We start from the raw sequence: 21,490 nt of genomic DNA on the forward strand, positions 1-21,490 counted from the left end.
GCCTTCTTCTTTCCTTCCCCTCCAGTTGCAGTACCCTAGGGATCAAGGCAGCCTTTGTGAAATACAGACAAATGACTCCTCGCTGCGCAGGGCCGCGGCCAGCTCGGCAGTGAAGGAAGCACCACCACCAGCAAAGGAAGCTTTTAATGAGAAACGCCCAAGATATCCATGGCAGAGGCAATCACTCAAAGCCGCTTGCCCTGAATTACATATTTTCTGACTGCAAATTACTTTTAACAGCGTCTCTAACGTCACTTCAATTGACCTTCATAACAAAAGGCCATTTATTAACTAGCACTCCACGTTTCCCGGGCTGTGTGGAGCCTCGAGCCCGAAGAGATGGCACCACCGGGTACTCAGGCGCCCAGGGTCACAGGCCAGGCCTCTGTGAGGGGGAGAAAAGGCCATTAATGCGAGCCTGCAGAGCTAATCTGCCCAGGCAGGGGGGAGGAGGGAGCAGGGTGTTGAAGACCAACATCAACCTGTCTGGCAAGAGGCAATGCAAGACTAAAACATAAAATACCAAGGCCTACTTGCGACGACTCCTGGTTTTGTCCTCAGCAGCTCCTCAGCCAGCATCCGTCTCTATCTCAAAATCCTAACTGCACACAATACACACCAAGACACTTGTGCTGCATTTGTACAGTACTTTGCAATCCTCAAAGAGCTTTCTCAGGCTCCTTCTCAATTGATGCTCACACCAAACCCTGGAGGTGGCTGGGTCATATTACCCCCATTTTGCAGGAGAGAAAACTGAGGCCCAGAGTTCTCAGACACCACACAGCTGGCAGGCGGCAGAGTCGAACAGGACCTCTAGCCTCCTTCCCCAGTCCGGTCTGCTTTCCATGACACTGCGTAGAGAGAGACCAACATCCCATCCGATATCCGATTGAGAAAGCAGCTTTAACGCTAATTATATTTTAAAATGCCAAAGCTCTACTTTCTCTAGCCATCGCCCAATAAATGAAGCAAGGGGGGGAAGTACAGAAGGATAAAAGTAACATGGGATTAATTTTCCTCACACCTCAGTTTCAAGATTCAACATCTTCCTCATAAATAATTTACAACAATAAAAATGAGCTAAGGCCATGTTTGTGTAGGACAGAGGTAAATTTAGGCCTAATGAGGGAGATCCGAGCACTGCACAGGAGGGAATAGTTGATGTATAGCACAGTGCGAGCGCCATCGACAGCACACAGGGGCTCCATTACCAACTGGAAGTCGCAGGGCCAACCGGCAGGAGGGGGGAGCAGTTTGGGGACACTTCCACCATCCCAGCTGTGGCTGTAAGGAGGGTCTCTACAGGGAAGCCAAAAGTTGGCCCAGTATTTTATTGTTTTTGAGGAAGATCGGTCCTGAGCTAACATCTGCCAATCCTCCTCTTTTTGCTGAGGAAGACTGGCCCTGGGCTAACATCTGTGCCCATCTTCCTCCACTGTATATGGGACGCCACCACAGCATGGCTTGACAAGCGGTGCGTCCGTGCGCGCCCGGGATCCAAACCGGCGAACCCCAGGCCACCGCAGCGGAGCGCCACTTAACCGCTTGCGCCACCGGGCCGGCCCTTGACCCAGTATTTTAGATGACAAGATAACGGATGTTGAGATTTCTCAGAACTGTAGGCTTGAGCCAGCCTGAAACCACGTTGGTAAGGAATGAGGCGGCGCCGGCGCCTGGGAGTCACGTCTGCTCCTGGGCACAGAGGGAGTGCAGTGGCAACACTGGCCTTGAGCTAGTCCTCCTAATTTAACCTCGCAGGTCATCTGGTCCCAATCCCCATCCCTGTCTCTACTCAGAGTATGTAGCCAGCCTCCACTAGATCATTTCTACGACTGGGGGCTGGGGAGCCTCGCTCCGGGCAGCTGTTCCTGTGTCTGCCCCTGCAAGGCGGGAGAGTGTGTGTGAGTGTGTGTATGTTGCACGTACATACTGGGGGCTAGATGGAGTCAGTCAGGGTGAGGTCTGTTTTCCAAGCCAGGAGGATTTTTCCATGCCATGCGCAATGAATACTATGCAACACGCAACACCTCTGGGTGGGAGAAAGCCCGCTTCCCACTTCCGCCTGCAATGCTGCAAACAGTGCCTGGGGGAGGCCCCCACTCCCAGCCCTGCAGCACCTCACCAACGCTGTCGTCCTGGGTTCACAGAGAAATGAACTTTAACTAGAAAGCCCCTTCGTACAGACAGCACACTGCTCCCTTGTAGCTGATCAAAGAATTACTACAACAGTGTGCTTAATCCCTAAAAGTCAGCAGTGCTGGGCTTAACTGATGCTGAACATTGTTTCAGAATCAAAGGCATGCCTCCCGGCCCCAGTCTGGGAGAAAACTAAGCTACTGTATCACAGCTGAAAACTCAGGGGAACTTTGATATCATCTCTGTTTAATTTCCCGGCCCCGTGAGCCTGGGGTTTATCTCGTTTTATCAACTCCTGCACTGAAATCAAAACCCAGCTAACAGACCCCTCTCCACAAAGGCCCTTCCAGTGACAGGCTGGGGTGCAGGCTGAGGAGTTTAAAGTGCTTTTGGGGGGCACCCACTGCAGGAGGGCGGGGGCGCTGCCTTCAAAGGAGGCGCAGCGGGATCCTCGACTCGGCGTCCCTGCCGCGGTGGAGACAGCCGCTCAGAAGCAGCGCCAGCGCCGCCCACCAGGGCTGAAGGCGTGACTTGCACACAACTTTTGAGGAGAGTAATTTCAAAGTGGGGGTGGGGGGAGGTTAAATTGGACTACTGTAATTGAAATGACAAAACAGGTGGGTTAATTGAGTCCCTACAGAAGGAGGAACTTGCAATCAGCTTGTTTGAAATCCAAAGTCAAGGGCACAAAAGACATCTACGGTCTGCCCACATCTACCAGCTTGCGGGGCTGGGGAAGTGGAGAAATATTTCACTCGCCGTGGGAAACGCCACCAGAGCAGGGTCTCGACTGAGAGCAGCTGTCCCCCAGTAAAAGCTGCTGCTGTGGCCATCCTGGGCAGGTCTTTGCCTGTTTCCCAGTGGCAGCGGTGGTCTGCAGGAATCCATGCTCCCCTCGCTTGCCCCAGGATGACCAGTACCTTTCTGCTAACAAATCTTAAGCAGGGGACAGAAGGACACTGCTCGTCCCCACTGGAGGGAGCCCACCGCCAGGCTTCACCAATGTACACCATGACACACACAAACACACAAACCGAGCCACCTCCAAGCAGCAAAGGTGCAGAGACCTACCTCCTCAGGAGGCTGCGAGCAGAGGCCAGCGTCCATGCAGCACCCAGGTGAGTGGCCAGCCCGTTCTCGGGGCCACCCGTGGGAGACAGCGCCCAGGTTCAGAGGCGTCCACTATGGAACCTCAGGATAGCATCCTGGCGCCTCCTGTACTTTGGTCTGGACAGTTTACCTGGTGACCAGTCAGAAGTCAAATAACTCTGACAAACGCTGTTGAGTACGGTCAGGGGGCAAGAGGCCACAGGCTGCTGGGAAGGCTGCTGAGACAGTGCGGAACTAAAGCAAATATTTTTCTAAGCTCTCCTAGATCACAAAGAATTTTCCAGCTAGGGAACTAACAACGGTGAGCACTTCCTCTTCCCCAGTAAAGGTCTGTTACTTCTAATAGAAGAATCTGGTATATAAACGCATCCATTCAATCTGACCTACGCTGAGATTTATATTAACCATTTGATTACCAAATATTTTCCATAAACCACGTGAGGCAGCCCGGGGTTCAGGTTGCAGCCTGTACAGTGCAGTGCTAGATCCCGGAATTCATTCTCCAAAAATAAATCCAGGATCAAGTTCTACAGCACTGCTGAGGCCAGAGCCCTGCGACTCTGCAAAACCAGGGAACCTGGTGCTGGGGGGGAGGGGCGTTCTCCAGCACACTGTGAGTCCTATCCAGACTTGCCCACAATTACTGCAATTGAGGGTCATTCCTGCCCACTCCCATCAGGTCTTGGTGCCATACTGTCCCCTGGAGAGCAGGAAGAAGGAAGATCTCAACAGAAGGCAGATGCTCTACAAATGAAACCATCCCAGGAGGCCCCAAGAGTGACACTCTCTTGATGTTCAGTGACATAAGAGGAGTCACACCCTTGACCTGATGGCCACAGTGTCTGTAGAATAAAAATGCCACTATGTCACCTAAACGCTGGGCAAATGGGCTCCCGGGCCAGAAGCACTAGAACACTTGGCTTTAGGTCAGCCAGCCAGGCCGCATCTCCACCACTCCCCTCCCTGACTTTCAATGGGTCTTGAGAGTTTCTTTTCATACATTTGGTCACCTAAGCATTGCATCTGTCGGCTGATGACTTCCAAAATACCTCCACAGACCTTTCTCCTGAGACTCAGAGGTGTGTACCTAGTGTCCTGCTGGCTACTGTCACCTGCATGTCCCATTATACCTCAAACTTGGCAGACCTTGCCATCCTCCCACTTTCCCAGCACCTAACAGGATCTGGCACATAATAGTCCACAAACGTTTATGGAGAGCCTCTGTGCTAAGCATTGAGAGAGGGTACACAATGATGAAGACGGAAAATCCTACATTCTGGAGCAGGAGTCCTCAAATGTTAGCATGCATAGGAGTCACCTGGAGAGTTTGTTAAAACAGAGATTCTTGAACCCACTCCCAGAGACACTGATTCAATAGGTCTAGGATGGGGCCTGAGAAGCTTCATTTCTAACCAGCTCCATTTGATGGTGAAACAGCTGGTCCATAGCCCCATCTTTGAGTACAAGACAGTAGGTACTCATTAGGTGTTTGATGAATGAGTGAACGAATGGAATGAACCTGAAGGTAATCATCCACGGAGAACAGCCTCAGAATGAGTCCCCAGGCTCTCCCTCCCCATCACAGGTCAGCCAAGAGCACCTAGTTCCTCCCCTAAGACACCCACCCCACCATTCAAAATCTAGGTCCCATCTCCCATTCTCCCCAAACCTTCCTCCACTGCCCAGCCAACTAGTGCTGTCACTAGAATCCTGATGTTGTCCAAGGACATGGTCTTAGCACACGCATGTGCATACACGCACATATGCACACACACATGCACACACACACACACACACAGCCTTGCCTCTCAGAAGGTTATAACACACTTTCCCTAGCAGAACATAAGTTCTTCAAAGGTGTTATGTCTACCACAGTGCCTCGCTCACAGTGGGAACTCAATAAATGGACTATGGGTGGGTGGGTGGATGGATGGAAGGAAGGATGAATGAATAAAGTTCCTATCATTCTCTCAAAATTGCCCACGTTTCACTGGATTAAGGAGGGCATATAAAGCACCAGGGGCAATGGTGAGAGCAGACCTGTCAGGCCCCTTCCAGTGAGAGCCCCACACTGGGATCACTGATGCCCCATGCAGGACCAACACCACAACTCCAGAGATGGGCCATCTGCAGAGGAAGGGACGTGGGACTTCAGCTCTCCTAGCAGTTTCAGAAGTGGGTCTGGGGCCGGCCCCGTGGCTTAGCGGTTAAGTGCGCGCGCTCCGCTGCTGGCGGCCTGGGTTCGGACCCCGGGCGTGCACCGACGCGCGGCTTCTCTGGCCATGCTGAGGCCGCGTCCCACATACAGCAACTAGAAGGCTGTGCAACTATGACATACAACTATCTACTGGGGCTTTGGGGGGAAAAAAATTAAAATTAAAATTAAAAAAAAAAAAGAAGTGGGTCTGACTCAGCTCAAGCAGGATGAATGAGGGCCTGGCAGGGTGCAGTGTGTCTTCAGGCTGGCTGCACAGAAGACTCCCCTAAGGAGCTTATAAAAACTACAGCTGCCCATTCCAACCCCCCGGGTTCTGATTTACTTGGTCTGGCCTGGGGCTGAGACTAGATAATACACAAGCTTGGTGAAGTGTCACTGCTAGGTGATACAGGGATGAATAGTACACAGCCACCATCCCATGGAGCTCACAGGCTGGAGGAGATATCCCAAAAGAAATGGACTGCAAACGAGGGGACGCTTCCTCCGCCTGGTCAGTCAGGGAGACTGCCACTTGAGCTGGCCTCCCTGAAAGATGGAGGGAGCAGAGTGGTGAAGGTATTAGAGGCAGAAGACATGCCATCTACATAGTATGAACACACACGGACTGCTGGGGGAACTGTGAGTATGCAGATGGGCTCTGCAACAAGCTTATGAAATGCTTAAACAAACAAACAAATACACAAGACAGTTAAAAACCTGTCTGCACTCCGCTGCTATTTCTAAGGTCTAAGCAATGATGCAGATCTACAGGAGGAGCACCTCAGTGGTCAGAAAGAAGAGATTCCCAAGTCTTCCATTCATACGTTCTTATTTCCTCTCCTGCAACTGAAGGCCTCTCAAACCAAGGCCACTTCCTGTAGACGCCCCAGGGCCTCCTTATGCTATTAGCTCAGCTGGGGAATGCAAGGCAAAGCAGAGGAATGCAAAGGGTGCAAGCTTCGGGGTCAGAGGGACCCGAGCTTGAATCCTGGCTCTGACACTAACTTATAGCTGTGTGACCCCAGGCAAGTTAACTACACTGGGCCTACGTTTCCACCCCTATAATATTGGAATAACAGATAATAATATTTCCTCTACAGGGTTATAATGTGGATAAAGAACCTGTCGAACTTGCCTCAAAAGACACAATCAACAGAGTGAAGAAGGCAATCTACGGAACAGGAGAAAATATTGCAAATCATATATCTGGTAAGGGGTTAAAATCCAAATCTATAAAGAACTCCAACTCAACAATAAAAAAATAAATAACTCGATGAAAAAACAGGCAAAGGATTTGAATAAACATTTCTCCAAAGATTATATACAAATGGTCAACAAACACATGAAAAGATGTTCAACATCACTAATCATTAGGGAAATGCAAACCAAAACCATAATGAGATATCACCTCATACCCATTAGGAGGGCTACTATAAAAAAAACAAACCAGAAAATTAGAGCTAGAGAGAATGTGGAAAAATTGGAAGCCTGGTGCGCTGTTGGGAGAAATGGAAATGCAGCTGCTGTGGAAAACAGCATGGTGATTCCTCAATAAATTAAAAACAGAATTACCATATGAGCTGGCAATTTCACTACCGGGTATAGACCCAAAAGAACTAAAAACAGGGTCTCAAAGAGACATTTGCACATCCATGTTCGTAGCAGCATTATTCACAACTGCCAAAAGGTGGAAGCAACCCCAGTGTCTATAGACAGATGAATGGATAAGCAAAATGTAGTATATATACACACAGTGGAGTATTATTCAGCCTTAAAAAGGAAGGAAAGTCTAGATGAACCTTGAAGACATTATGCTGAGTGAAATAAGCCAGTCACAAAAAGACAAATACCGTATGATTCCACTTACATGAGGCACCTGGAGTAGTCAAATTCACAGCAACAGAAAACAGAATGGCGGTTGCCAGAAGCTGGAGGAGGGGGAATGGGAGTTGTTTAATGAGTATAGAGTTTCAGTTTTGCAAGATGAAAAAGTTCCAGATATTAGTTGCACAACAACATGAATATATTTAATGCCACTGATCTGTACACTTAAAGATGATGATTTAGGATGGTAAATTTTATGATATGTGTATTTTACAACGTAAAAAAAAGCACCTGCAATTGTGGTTCTCAAGTTTCAGTAGAACCCAAGGTTCCTGCTGAACAGACTCTGGGGCTTCTTCCTCAGATATTCTAATTCAAGGTCTGGGTTTGAGGTCCTGGAATTTGCATTTTCATAAACATCCTAGGGATATGTAGCTCATTAAGAATTCATTTATTTTTCTCTTCTAAAGGAATATTCTTTGAACATTTTGTTTTGCTGATCAGTATGTTAAAAAATAAGTTTTGTTAAAAACAAAAAGTGTATGTGTGTGTGTAGAACAATCTCACGTTGATTCTAGCCACAGGCCCAACAAGACAGCCCTCCGGTCCTCAGGGAAGTACGAGCTACAGAGCTCAAGTGTGCGACCCTGGGCTCCAGGCCCGCAGGCCTCTCACATTTCAGCCTGGACAGGCTCCGCATCGCGCCAAAAGCGTGTCAAGTAAACCAAACGCATGCCCACAGGATGTTCCCAACAAGGGAGCAATGTCAAGTATACCCTGCAGTGGCTCTGCCTCCCAAGCAGCTGGGGAGAGGAGATCTGATGCCCCACTGCAGACAACGCGGGGAAACCACAACTCCCAGGGGCAGCCCAGCTAGCGGAAGGCCAAGGAAAGCCTGCAGGGCCAGTGAAAGGTCGGCCAGGGAGGGCCTCAGAGAGTGAGAACAGCCTGGGGAGAGGCAGCTCATTCAAGGCACCCAGGCCTCCCTCCCACAACCCAACCAGCAAAGGAGACTTTGCTCACCCAACCGCAGCCAACTAAACACAGTGTTGTTCTCAGCCCACCAAATCCAGTCATTTGTTATCTTCGCCACAACAGCACCTTTGACATTTCCCATGCTTGACTCCAACACCATCATTACCTTCCAGTGTGGCAAGGACGTCACTCTTCGAGCATGAAGTATGGAGCACTTCGAACCTGCTAAGGCAGAGGGCCTAGGCCATGTGGATTCTGACGTCCCCAGAGGCAGATCTGCCATGGAACCGATGCAGATTAAGCTTAACCCTCCCCCCGACCCCTTCCAAGGCCCTGAGAGGGCCATATCTAGCAATGTGTTCCCGTGGTCCTGAGTTTTTGTAAAATGTACAAAAGCTAGATATTTTTGTATTCTTGATCTTATAGCCCTTGCCACACACACCAATTGTCTAAACCACAGACCCACAAAACCGCGATCTGCCACTGGATCAGACTTAAATTTAGTGAGAACCCTCACCCTCTGCAGGGCGACACACATTCACATACATTAGCTCATTTGGCGGGGTAGGTTTTATTGTCAAGCCACTTCTACAAATAAGGAAATGGGGATTCAGGAAGGTTCCATGAGGTTTCATGACTTGCCTAGGGTCACCTGGGTTCCAGGGGGTAGACTGAGATTCAAATCCAAGCCCCTGAATCCAAGCCCAGTGTTCTTCCTACTCTAGCGTCCCTTCCCAGTTGCCCTGAGAAGAGCTAAATATTAACCACAAACAGAAAGGCACTCAAAAAAAAAAAAAAAAATGAAGCTACCCTTCTGATTAATCAGTTAACAAACCTTTAATAATAACCACTAACTTTTACTGACCACTTGCCATGTGGTAGGCACAAAGCTAAGCACTTCTCTTGCGATATTTCATTTATTTCTCATCATAATCCTATGAGAGAGACAGTAGCATTAGCCTCACTCTACAGATGAGGAAACAGAGGCTCAGAACAGGTCATTAATTTGCCTAAGAACACACAGTAAGTAGGAAAGCCAAGGCTGAAGCTGAGGTCTAATTCTAAAGCCCTTGCACTTAACCATGGTGCACTAGTCCGGCTAGAAGGGGGGAAAGCCCACCAGCCAGTGGGAGGTGTACACAGGCGTGTGGCCTAGAAGCTAGAAGGAAGGAATGACAAACGTGGATTCAAGACGACTCTAGGCTCAAATGAACCAGGAATTGCCATGTCAACTGCCACGCCTTGGTCTTGGTGCCCACATCCCAGCAAAGGCCCCATCTCTCAGAGGGCCCGTTTAAATATTCTGAGCATGGTACATTATCTCAAAGTATCCCGAACAATTTCCCGTGAGCAAGAAAGGTGTCGCCGTCTCCTGTAACTAACCTTCCGAGTACACTGAGTTTTTCAGTTAGTCTAGGCTTCCACAAAGCTTATCTCCTAACTTTTCTAAGGCTTTTCTGGCCCAGCTGATAAGATTTTCTAGCCCTGTTAAAACCAGATAAGATCCGGCCAGCTGTCAAGAAATGTACAATGAGATTACACTGAGAAGGAACCACCAGAGACAAAGGCCCCGAAAGAGACGCTGGCCTGCTGTCTGCTTTCCTGGCAGAAATGAGTGGGCACTGGTTCTTGGGTGGGGGTGGGGAGCAGAGAAGGGGCAACAGCCATTTTGCCCTCCTGTGGCCTTCCTCTGTGCCCTGCTGAAGAGGCTGCTGAGGGGCAGGGACAGAAGGGTGACATCTTTAATGGTGAGAAAGGCTGATAATTTAGAAAGAGTTGTGTGCTGGTAACAAAGAAGACAAAGATGCTCATGGGTCTCCCTTCTTCACCTGCGCCTGTCTCTGAGGATTCGATGTCTGCTGGCCCTAAGACACAGCTCTCGTCCCAGCCCCTGCCCCTGAGCCTCACTTGTGCTGGAGTCCCTTGGGGTGCTCATTAACACGCCCACCATCCTTCCACGATGGGGACTCTGGGTCTCGGGTGCCCACGTCGGGCACCTCACCTTGCAGACAGGTGCCCCGGCGCTGGGGTGTCCTCTCTGCTGTGCCCAGTCACAGACGAGGCCGCACCCCAGATAATGCCCGAGGCTCAGGTGCACGCTGGTCTGCACCCACGTGACCACAGAAAGCTGGACCCCAGGCCGAGCCAGTTAGACAACCGTCCCCAGCCTGTGCAGGTGGCCGCGGCGGCCTGGGCACAGGTGGGCCGCCTCGCCTCTCCCTCAGGCGGAGGTGGCTCTCGGGGCCCTCCCCTGCCCCGGCCCTGGGGGCGCTGCTGGCACTCGGGGCCCGGGGCTCCCTCCCGCCCGCCCCCCGCGCCGGGGCCGGGCGGAGGCCGCCGGGCCTGTCCCCGCGGCGGGCCGGGCACGGAGCCCGCAGGCCTCGGCGCGCCCCGCTCCGCCCGCCCCCCGGCCCGGCAGCAGGGCCGGCGCGCCCGGCCTCACTTAACTGTTCCCCGCTGGGGCGGCGGCGGCGGGTCCCGGCTCCGTCTCACGCAGAAGCAGCTTCTCATCGCCCGGGCGGCGCGGGAGGGGCCGGCCCGGGGCCCAGGCGGCGGGGCCGGCGCCGCAGCTCGAGCGCGAGCCTCCCCGGGAGCGGCGGCGGCGGCGGCGGCGGCGGCGGCGGGGGCGGGGCGCGGCCTGGCGGCGCGGCGACAACGACGGCGCGGGGTCCCGCGCGGGCCGCGGCGGCGGGCCGGGCTCCGGGCCTCCCGGCTCTGGCGCTGGCTCCGGGGGAGGCGCCCGGCGCCCGAGGCTGGCGCGGGCGGGAGGAGGGAGCGGGAGCCCTCGCGCCCGGAGCCCGCGCCGCCGCCCCGGCCGGCACCCCGCCTCCCGCGGCCTCCCCCACGGCCCCCCCCCCGGCCCAGCGGGTGCCCCCCGGGCAGGGCCCTGGCGCCGCTGACCCGGCCTCCCCGAGCCCGCAGGCGGCCCCCAGCCCAGCCTCAGACCCCCCGGGAGCCCCAGGCCTCTTGGAGCCAGGGGCACCAGTTATCCCCTCCCCCAAGTTGGTCTCTTCCAGGGACCCGCAGCTCACGCAGCTCTCCTGGGCCTCACTGTATCCTAGACCAGTCCTTCAGCGCAGCTCAGATCCCTGGAAACCCCCAGGCCTCTTGGAGGCTTGGATAACCATTACACACACACACGAAAGTTGGCCACTTGCAGAAACACCCAGGCCACCTCAGGAGACCCCACTGCCGCAGGTGACCCAACACAAGCTTACCCAGGCCCCAGACTCCACTGCTAATCCCAGGCCTCTCAAACTGACCCCAATCTCCTAGCAATTCTCCGCCTCCGCTTATGTGGGCAAATGATCTACCCACAGGGGCCTAAAGCCGGGGTGTTGGGGCCTGCCTCAGGGAAGCATCTTGAGGGAGAGGCTTAAGTGGAAGTGCTGTCGACAGTCCTCGGGGAAGGGTACCAGCCAGCGGATAAAAATGGAGCCGGACGAGGAGTGGGGTCCAAAGCTCGACCCTCAGCAAGAGAGGCTGGTGGGAAAGTCAGGAGCAGACCCTGCCCCTTAACCAAACACGCCCTACACAGCCCCAGCAAGGGACCCCCAGGCAGAGGCCAGCATGCTATTTGAAAAGATTCTGGTCAGCAGGCTGGAGCGCTTAGAGCTGAGGACCATACAGGAGTGATCAGCATCAATTTGCTAATGCATCGTTTCATTTTCACACATTCTAGGCTTTTGCAAAATAACTGTTTGATCCTAAAGAAAAGGGTGCCAAGCAGAACTGGCTGTTGGGTAAAAGGTCCTGTGGGGAAGCCAGGCAAGTGTGTGCATTCCAGCCATCTGTATCACTCAGAAATGCCACTGGTTCAGATGGTTTTACAGGCAAGTTCTAGCAAATCATTAAGGAACAGATAATCCCTATGTTATTTAAACAGTTACACCGCCAAAAAAAAGACAAAAGTTTTCCACTTCATTTCCCAGTTTAGCATAACTCTGATACCAAAATCCAACAGAGATAACACCAAAAAGGAGAACTGCAGATCAGTACAGAACACTAGTCTCCAGAGAATTTAATATGTGTTTTTTGAAAAAGAGGTTCTGCAATCAAATAACTTGAGAAAGTGCTGCATGCCATTTATCATAAGTCTAACTTTCGGAGAATCACAGTATGTATTAGTATATTAAGGTCACTGTGAAGTCCAGGCATGAAGAAATCTGGTTAACTTGGCATTTCCCAAACTCACCTGATCCAGGATCACCTTTTCAAAAGTTCACCAATTAATCTCTAATATGTAAATCACTGCTATAGACCAATTCACTTAAGTATAGAGTACTTGCAAAACTACTAAATAAAATTTTAGCAATTTGAATCCAACTTGCTGTAAAACAAGTCAAAATCCACCATGATCAAGCAAGATTTATCCCAAAAGTGCAAGGATAATTCAACATTAGGGAGTCTGTAAATTCATTGCGTTGTTAAAGAAAAATAAATCACAGAATACTATCAACAGGATAGGTGCTTTAAAAGTATTTGATAAACTTCAACACCAATTACTTATAAATTTTTAAAAACCTCTTAGTAAATTGGGAAGAAAATTTAAACTTCTCAACATGACAAAGTTAATTTATCAGAAGCCATCAACAAACATAGTTAATGGTGAAACACTAAAGGTATTCTCATTTAAGTCAGAAACAAAACAAGGATGCCTGCTTTAATTGCTACAAACTAAAGCCAATGCAATAAGACAAGAAAAATAAATAATAAATACAAATATTGGAAAGGAAGAGACAAAATGTCATTATTTGTTCATGATTTAAGTGCATACCTAAAAATAAAAATTGAAGAGAATCAACTAAAAATCTTAGAGACTATTAAGTGGTAAAATGGCTAGTTATAAGATAAACACCAAAATCAATGACTTTCCTAAATATTAAGGGAGAAGTCTTCTTTTCCATATAGAGGGACTTCCGTTAGGATAAGACTCGTGGCCTCTTTTCACCCTAGGGGGGTGAGTGACTTTCATGTGTTCTCACCATGTGGTAAGTGGACCTGTTTCTGGGGTAGAGAGATACTATCATCCAGCACTGCCTGCTGCTATAGAGGTAAATCTATTCAATCCAGCAAATATAGCAAGCCCACTTGGCTACAGATCAACAACTACATTTTCTAGTCAACTTTATCAGCAGTGAAGGTAGTATTTGTATCTCCTATGTGTCTTTCCTGTATCTACACCTTGGTTTCTTTTAAATTCAGAAGAAGGAGGGAGGTATGACTTATAGGATCCCCTAAATACAACCCTAAATACCAGTGATTTCTGTTTAGATAGTATGATTTAAAAAAAAGAGATTATATGCACATTAGCAATGAATGTTATAAAATACCTAGGCAAAACCTTAACAAGAGGGGCTGGCCCCGTGGCTTAGCGGTTAAGTGCATGTGCTCCGCTGCAGGCAGCCTGGGTTCAGATCCCGGGCACACACCGACACACCACTTCTCCAGGCGTGCTGAGGCAGCATCCCACACACAGCAACTAGAACGATGTACAACTATGACATACAACTATCTACTGGGGCTTTGGGGAAAAAAAAGGAGGAGGATTGGCAATAGATGTTAGCTCAGAGCCGGTCTTCCTCAGCAAAAAGAGGAGGATTGGCATGGATGTTAGCTCAGGGCTGATCTTCCTCACAAAAAAAAAAAAAAGAGCCTCAACAAGAAATGGCAAGGCCCATAGAAAAAAATTATAAAATCTTACTGAAGGACATAAAAGTAGTTCTTAATAAAAGGAAAAACATAACTAATCCCTGGGCAGGAAGTCTCAAAATTACATAGATGTCTTATCTCCCCAACTCAATTTATAAATTTAGTGGAATCCAAATCAAAGAACCGATATGATTTGGGGGGGTGGGGTGCAATGGAACACGACGAAATTATTTTAAAACTTATCTTGATAAATAAATATGGGGGAATATCCAGGAAATTTTTGAAACTAAATAATATTATTATAAGAATATTATTAATAATAATGAATATAAAATGTAATGTATATAAAATATAATGTGATATAATATATTGCTCTAACATATTAAAACATAATATAAAAACTTCAGTAAATAAAATTGTGGGCCACTAGTGTAGGGATACACACTTTTATCATGTAAGTTCCCTGTTTATAAATGGTTTGCTTTTATCCACTGATCTATTTGTATATTCCTAATGCCTCACTCCAAACCATAATATCTTGCCTAGAACACTTTAATAACTTCCTTACTGGTCTCCTGGCTTTGCCTCCATCCAAACAATGGAAAATAGCAACCAGAGTGATCAGTAAAAAATAATAATAATAAGGGGCCGGCCCGGTTGCACAAGCAGTTAAGTGCGCACGATCCGCTGCAGCGGCCCGGGGTTCGCATGTTCGGATCCCAGGCACGCACCAATGCACCGCTTGGCAAGCCATGCTGAGGCGGTGTCCCATATAAAGTGGAGGAAGATGGGCACGGATGTTAGCCCAGGGCTGGTCTTCCTCACAAATAATAATAATAATAATAATAATAATAATAATAATAAAACACAGTAAGTCCCTCTCTTGCTTAAAGCCCTCCAATGACTTTCCAGAAAATACAATAAAATTCAAATGCTCCAGCATGACCTACAGGATCTCATGTTGTCTGGACCTTGCCCGCCCCTCCATCCTCTTCTCAGTTGCTCTAGCCACACTGCTCTCCTTTTAGATTCTTAAATATCAAAGCTCTTTCTTTGATATTTCACATAGAGCACTCCTCCTCTCCATCCTTACAGGGCCTGGCCCTTCTCATCCTTAAACTCTCAGCTTAAATGCCACCTCCTTGAAGGCCTTCACCAGTTATCCATCTAAGAAGGTCTCTATTGTTTTCATACCACATTAGTTCATTTCCTGCTTACCACTCATCACAATTTGTAACTATTTACTATTTGTTTCCCTGTTCAAGTGTCAGTCTCCCCACCAGACTTAAAGCTCCACCAAGGTATCTGTTCATCAAGCATAAATGTGCCACACATACTAGCCCCTCAATAAACATTTGCTTAATAGATAGATGTGTCAACATTTAATATGTGCATACCCTTTGTGCATGTTTAATAATTATCCAAAGTAAACAATCAGGCAAGTGCACACAGATGTACGTTCAAGGATAATTATTTCAGCATTGCTTATAATGAGAAAATATTGGATATATCCTAAATGTCTAGCAATAGAAGAATGAGTCGTTAAAAAAAAAAGCTGTACTGACGTAGAAATATATCAGGGTATTTTGTTAAATAAAAAAACAGTAATAGAACAGAATGCATTTATTCTATGAGCCTATTAATTTTATATGTATTTGTGATTATTTATATATATTAATATATGCATAAAATACTTGGAAAAATGTATACCAAAAGTTAACAGTTTAACAGTGGCTATATCTGAGGGGATATTTCTGAGGGGCTATTTTCTGTTTTAGCATATCTATATCTATATTTTAGCACATCTTAGGAATATGGTTGCAAATAACAGAACACCCAACCAACAGCAGGTTGAACAATAGGCATTTATTTTACTGGCCACGTGTCATCTACCTTCAGTCTCCTGTTATATGAGAATGAAGACATTAAGAACACATGTCCTGGGCCGGCCCCGTGGCTTAGTGGTTAAGTGCGCGCGCTCTGCTGCTGGCGGCCGGGTTCGGATCCCAGGCGCCCACCGGCACACCGCTTCTCCGGCCATGCTGAGGCCGCGTCCCACATGCAGCAACTAGAAGGATGTGCAGCTATGACATACAACTATCTACTGAGGCTTTGGGGGGAAAATAAATAAATAAACAAAATTAAAAAAAAAAAAAAAAAGAACACATGTCCTTCTGTCCTTTGCTGACACCCTCAGATGGTTGTCTTTTATGCTCATGCTGTTGCTTCATGGGCACAGGATGGCTTCTCCAGCCTCAGATGTCATGGCCTACTCTTTCACAGCAGGAAGAGGAGTGGGGAGCAAAGCCTTTCCCAGAAACTCCCCAGCAGACCTGCTAAGATCCCATGAGCTAGAAATGGGTCACATGGCCACTCCTAACCACAAGGGACGCTAGGAAATTGGCTTTGTCGATCACAGCCACCTCCTGAGGCTGGCAATATTGCCAGGCCAATAAAAATCACCATTCCCTTGGAAAACAGTGTGGAGGTTCCTCAAAAAATTGAAAATAGAACTACCACGTGATCCCACAATCCCACCATATCTGAAAGGTATGAAAACAGGATCTCAAAGAGATATCTACACTCTCATGTTCATTGTGGCATTATGGACAATAGCCAAGACATGGACATAACCTAAGTGTCTATCCATGGATGAATGGGAAAAGAAAATGTGGGATACGTATACAACGGAATATTATTCAGTCATAAAAATGAAGGAAATCCTGCCATTTGTGACGACATGGATGAACCCTGAGGACATTATGCTAAGTGAAATAAGTCAGACAGAGAAAGACAAATAGTATATGGTATCACTTATATGTGGAACTCATAGAAACAGAGAGTAGATTGGATAGTAGATAGTTGCTAGGAGTGGGGTGTGGGGGAAAGGGGTAAAGGTGATCACAGGGTACACACTTCCAGTTATCAGGTGAATAAGCTCTGGGGATCTGATGTACAGCATGGTGACTATAGACGACAATAATATATTGTATACCTGAAAGTTCTTAAGAGAGTAGATCTTAGAAGTTCTCACCACACACACACAAAAAAGGTAACTATGTGAGATAATGGATGTGTTAACTAACCTCTTTGTGGTAATCATTTCTCATATATACATGTATCAAATTATCACATTGTACATCTTAAATGTACACAATGTTACATGTCAATTATATCTAAATAAAGCTGGAAAAAGGTAAAAAATAAAAAATAAAAATAAATCACTGTTTCCTTATCAGGGAACATGGTAATTAAAATTTTTTAAATTTTAATAATGAACATGTATAACTTTTATAATCAGGAAAAATGTCAGTGTATTTCAGACATGACGAGATCCCAGAGGGTGGTCAACGCCATAAACAGTACTTGTTCTGGGAGAGGTGGGTCAAGTGTGGTGAACAATTTGGAGAGCAGGTCCTCACTGCTTACCAGGCCTCGCCTCTGTAGGTCAAGGACCAACTCGGGCAGCTTCCTGAATCCGAGATCTCCACCCCTCACTTTAGTCCTCTTCGGCCCTCCTTAAGGGCTCTCTCAATTAATAAATACGTCGTTACTCCTAGGGCTATTTTCTGGTATTGATCTGTGGGAAGCAGAACAGATTGATTCTGCCTTGAGAGAGCGAGGGTAAAATCTCACCAGTTATGAATCTTGCTGGCTAAACAGAACTTTTCCCTGATCGGCACGTTCTTTTGTGTGTGTGTGTGAGGAAGATCAGCCCTGAGCTAACATCCATGCTAATCCTCCTCTTTTTGCTGAGGAAGACTGGCTCTGAGCTAACATCTATTGCCAATCCTCCTCCTTTTTTTTCCCCAAAGCCCCAGTAGATAGTTGTGTGTCATAGCTGCACATCCTTGCAGTTGCTGTATGTGGGACGCGGCCTCAGCATGGCTGGAGAAGTGGTGCGTCAGTGCACACCCGGGATCCGAACCCGGGCCACTAGCAGTGGAGCGCGCATACTTAACCGCTAAGCCACGGAGCCGGCCCTCGGCATGGTTTTTGATCGGATCTTGCTCTCAGACTGAACACAGATGCTCGTGGGAGCAGAAGGCAGGCAGGCGGGATTAACATGTTTGTGGGACAGGTGTTGTAAGTGTGGCTGGCTCTCTTTCACAAGAGCTTGACTGGAAGGATGTGAAAAATAAACACAGAATAACCACAAACAGTGCTGTGGAAACTAAGAAACCATAACCACATGCAGAACAGCTTTTCTTACACAGAGGCACCACATAATGACAGACCCAAACTGTGATTCTTTCAATACCCCGCCTAATGAAGAGGAGCTTGACCCGGAGAGCTGGCACAGAGAAGGCACTCAAGAGAAGCAGCTTCCTTTTCTTTAGATTGTAAGCTTCATGCGGGCAGGCACCTCGGGACTCTTGTCTCTCTTGTCACCACTCCAAGACACAGTAGGTACTCAGCAAATATTTATTGAATGAATAATGTCAGTTTTCAAAGGTAGTTGTTAGAAATGGTGATAATTTCCATTCCCAGAGCATTTCCTCTGTGCCACACCCTTCTGCATAAATTATTTCACTCAATACCTACATCAATCCTAAAAAGTGGGATTGTGATCCCCATATTACAACTATGGAAATTGAGGCTTCCTAAGTCACATTGTGGTAAGTGGGAGTCAGAGGCGTGAAACTCCAAGGCAAATGCTTATAACTTCCCTCTACAAAACTCTTGAACAGGATTCCCAGAGTCCTGGAGAATGCTCTGATGGATGGAGCCGGGCTGTTCTATGGATAACGGTTGTTCCTTTAGCACCTCACTAGGAAGCTTGGCCAGGCTTCTGGATTTAGAGAGATGAGCACAGTCAGTTTTGCCCTCAAGATGCTCACAGTCTGAAGGGGATTCAGATATTGTTGGTCAACGATCATTTGGGTGTCAGTAACAAAAATGCACTCAAGCTGGCTTGGGCAAAAAAGAATTCGTGGAACAAACGAGGATTCTCATGGAAGCAGTCCCAAGGCAGGAAAATTCTAGGGACTCTCCAAGGTCACATGTCCTCCTGTTACTCCTTCTCCTTGGGTGTCCGCCTCTGTTCTTCACCCTTTCTGACAGACCACTTCTCTCTTCTCCCAGTTCACAATCTCTTGTGGCTGCCATGATGGCACCCTCAGCCTGTCTATATCACATCAGTTGCAGTGACCCGCAGACACTGACAAGCATCTCTAAGCCCCAATTTAAGACTTAGGGGGAGAGAATCTGATAGGCCCAGTAACGGTCAGGTCTACCGTGGACCCAATGAACTGGGACACAGGACAGTGTCACATCTCTTTACCCACTCCCCTATGTCAGGCACTGTCGTTTGCAAATATTTTCTCCCAATCCGTGGCTTGTCTTATTCTCTTGATGCCATGGATTTTTAACAGTGAAATTTGAAAACTCAAAGCCATGAAGTTAACCGTTTGTTTTTGCTGTTTGTTTATTTTTTGGTTTTGCTTTGTATCATTTCTTCCCTGAAGTATTTGGGCTCAGGGAAGGGGCTTTGAAGAGAGAAGAGGCTCAGGGTGAGGTGCTAGAAAGAATTGCCGAGGAGAAAACACACTGGGTTATCTTTCAAAATAGTTATCAATGACACAGGTGTTATAACACAGTGTGAAGTAATTTGCCCCAGGGTATCAATACATGTAGTCAAAGCACTGTTGTAATGGTGAGAATGGAAATATTCATTCTTCCAAGAGGAAGCTACAGAGAAAAAGGATGTATACGCTGGTCCTTGAAATACGAGGAACAGTCAACAGGCAAAGGAGAAAAGTTGTGCAAATGTGCAGAGTGTAGAGGAAGGATGAGAGGTTTGCTGGAGCTGCTGGGAAGGGTCCGAAGCTGGGAGGGGAGAGAGTGAGGTTACGTGGTGGGCTTAGGCCAGCTGGAAGGAGCTGGTGTCCTGGGGTGAGGGCCTTTGGGAGCCACATGCCACATAATCTCATCCAAAAAATGATTTTAAATACCAGCCTTGTGCTGGTGACGCTGAAATTTACGTCTCTAGCCTGGTTCTTTTCCCTGAACTCCAAACGTGTATATCCAACAGCCCACTCGACATGCCCATTTGAAGGTCGAGCGGGCATCTCAAATGTAACACATCTAGAACTCAGCTCCTGATCGTCCCTTTCAAACTCACTCCTTCCTCAGTCTTCTCCATCTGATCTACTAGAAACTCCATCTTTCCAGTTGCTCAGCCAAACATCTGGGAGCCGTCTTCACCTCCTCGTTTTTTCTTATACTTCACACCCAATATGTCAGCCTCAAGGCTCAGGGCGGTCGAGGAGGTGCCTCTGAGTGCCAAGCTTGTTTTTATCTGTGTGAGGGAGGCAGAGCATGTTCCATTTGAAGGATACATACAAGTTGGCCAGGCAGAAAGTGATGGGACCGGGACACAGTCCAGGCAGAAGGGACATGTGCAAAGGGCACAAAAATAGGAGAAGGATATCTTGTGTGGAGATGAGAGGGAGGCCAGCCTGACTGGAGGGGCCGGGTGAAGTAAGGCTGGCGAAGCAGATGGAGTCCGGCTCCTGCAGGTCTTGAGAAAGTTCTCTAGGTCCCCCAGCTCACCTTGCAGGCCCTTCCATGGCCTGTCACCAATCCCCAAGGCGAGTGTCTGCTCCTCCTCCATTCACCCAGACTTCCGCCCGGTGTCTATGTGGCCACCCTTGGCTCTCAGCATCCCGGTTCCTAAACCTCCGTGTTTGGCTCTGGACCTTGGCTGCTGTTGTCCACCCAGCCCTGTGGCCTCCAAGTGCCAGTCCACGGACCAGTGCTTGTTGATGAGACAGGACATGCAAGTAGGGAAATGAGAAAAATAAGGGCAATGTGGCATTATATATGCAGAACTGCATTTCCGTCTGTATGTTATGACATCACAGGAAAATGGCCGGGCATATTGAATGTGAGTGCAATGTTTGGAATGCTCTGGCTTAAAAGTTAAGCTACGTGGTGAGCACAAAATTCACTTTAGGGGCCCAAAGGGGAAAGACACCTCAAACAGGTAAGCAGTTATTATAGTAAGTGACCTGTATGGCTACCAATTGAGAGGAACATGATGGGAGCATTAAGATATCACAGTCAAAGAAGATAAACCATGATTTCGAATGTGACTCTCAAATTGAAAGTTTTGAGGGTGATTCTTTGAATGAAGAGTGGTAATTTGCCTCAAGCAGCTTCTCACACAGGCAACTCCAAATAGCCCCACAGTGGGTCCTGGCATGATTCACTTATTTAATGATGATAAAAGATTGTCATGGGCAATTCCAGGAAGCCAACTAACATATGGTGTCTGTGCATAACTGGCTAGTGTGTCTATACATGTGCATGGTGCCTGCACGAGTGTGTATGATTTGTGTAAAGTTCTCAAACATCTTTTCTATGAAAGGAATGTTCTTTATTGTGCTATTATTTCCTTCCAACTTGTAAATATTAAGATGCCCTTTATTTTATGAAATCATGGTGATAGTATGTACTTATGAGACAAAATAACTCTTTGTCAGTTTCCAAATTATTTTTGGAATTTACCAGTCCACGATCCCAAAGTCTGGGAATCAGGGCCTCCCTGATTGAACATTTGGTTTTGAACTCTTAACTCCAGCCTTGACCTGA

At 47.8% G+C, this 21,490-nt stretch overlaps 1 protein-coding gene across 3 annotated transcripts in view; it reads right to left on the minus strand.

The window, feature by feature from the left end:
• The window catches only part of MVB12B (multivesicular body subunit 12B), a 184,428-nt gene extending 173,501 nt beyond the window's left edge, over positions 1–10,927 (minus strand). Inside the window, exon 1 of one of the 3 annotated variants that reach the window (XM_087419078.1) lies at positions 10,691–10,927. In XM_087419078.1, the coding sequence (XP_087275204.1) occupies positions 10,691–10,753 (63 nt within the window). In that variant the 5' untranslated portion in view covers positions 10,754–10,927. Of the gene's footprint in view, positions 1–3,207; positions 3,356–10,690 lie in introns of those variants that run through there. The other 2 variants (XM_087419079.1, XM_087419080.1) reach the window with 2 other exon arrangements.
• Positions 10,928–21,490: the final 10,563 nt, after the last annotated feature.

Source organism: Ceratotherium simum, chromosome 29 (genome assembly GCF_057802395.1).
Source record: "Ceratotherium simum simum isolate JZ-2026a chromosome 29, ASM5780239v1, whole genome shotgun sequence".
Taxonomy (NCBI): Eukaryota; Metazoa; Chordata; class Mammalia; order Perissodactyla; family Rhinocerotidae; genus Ceratotherium; species Ceratotherium simum.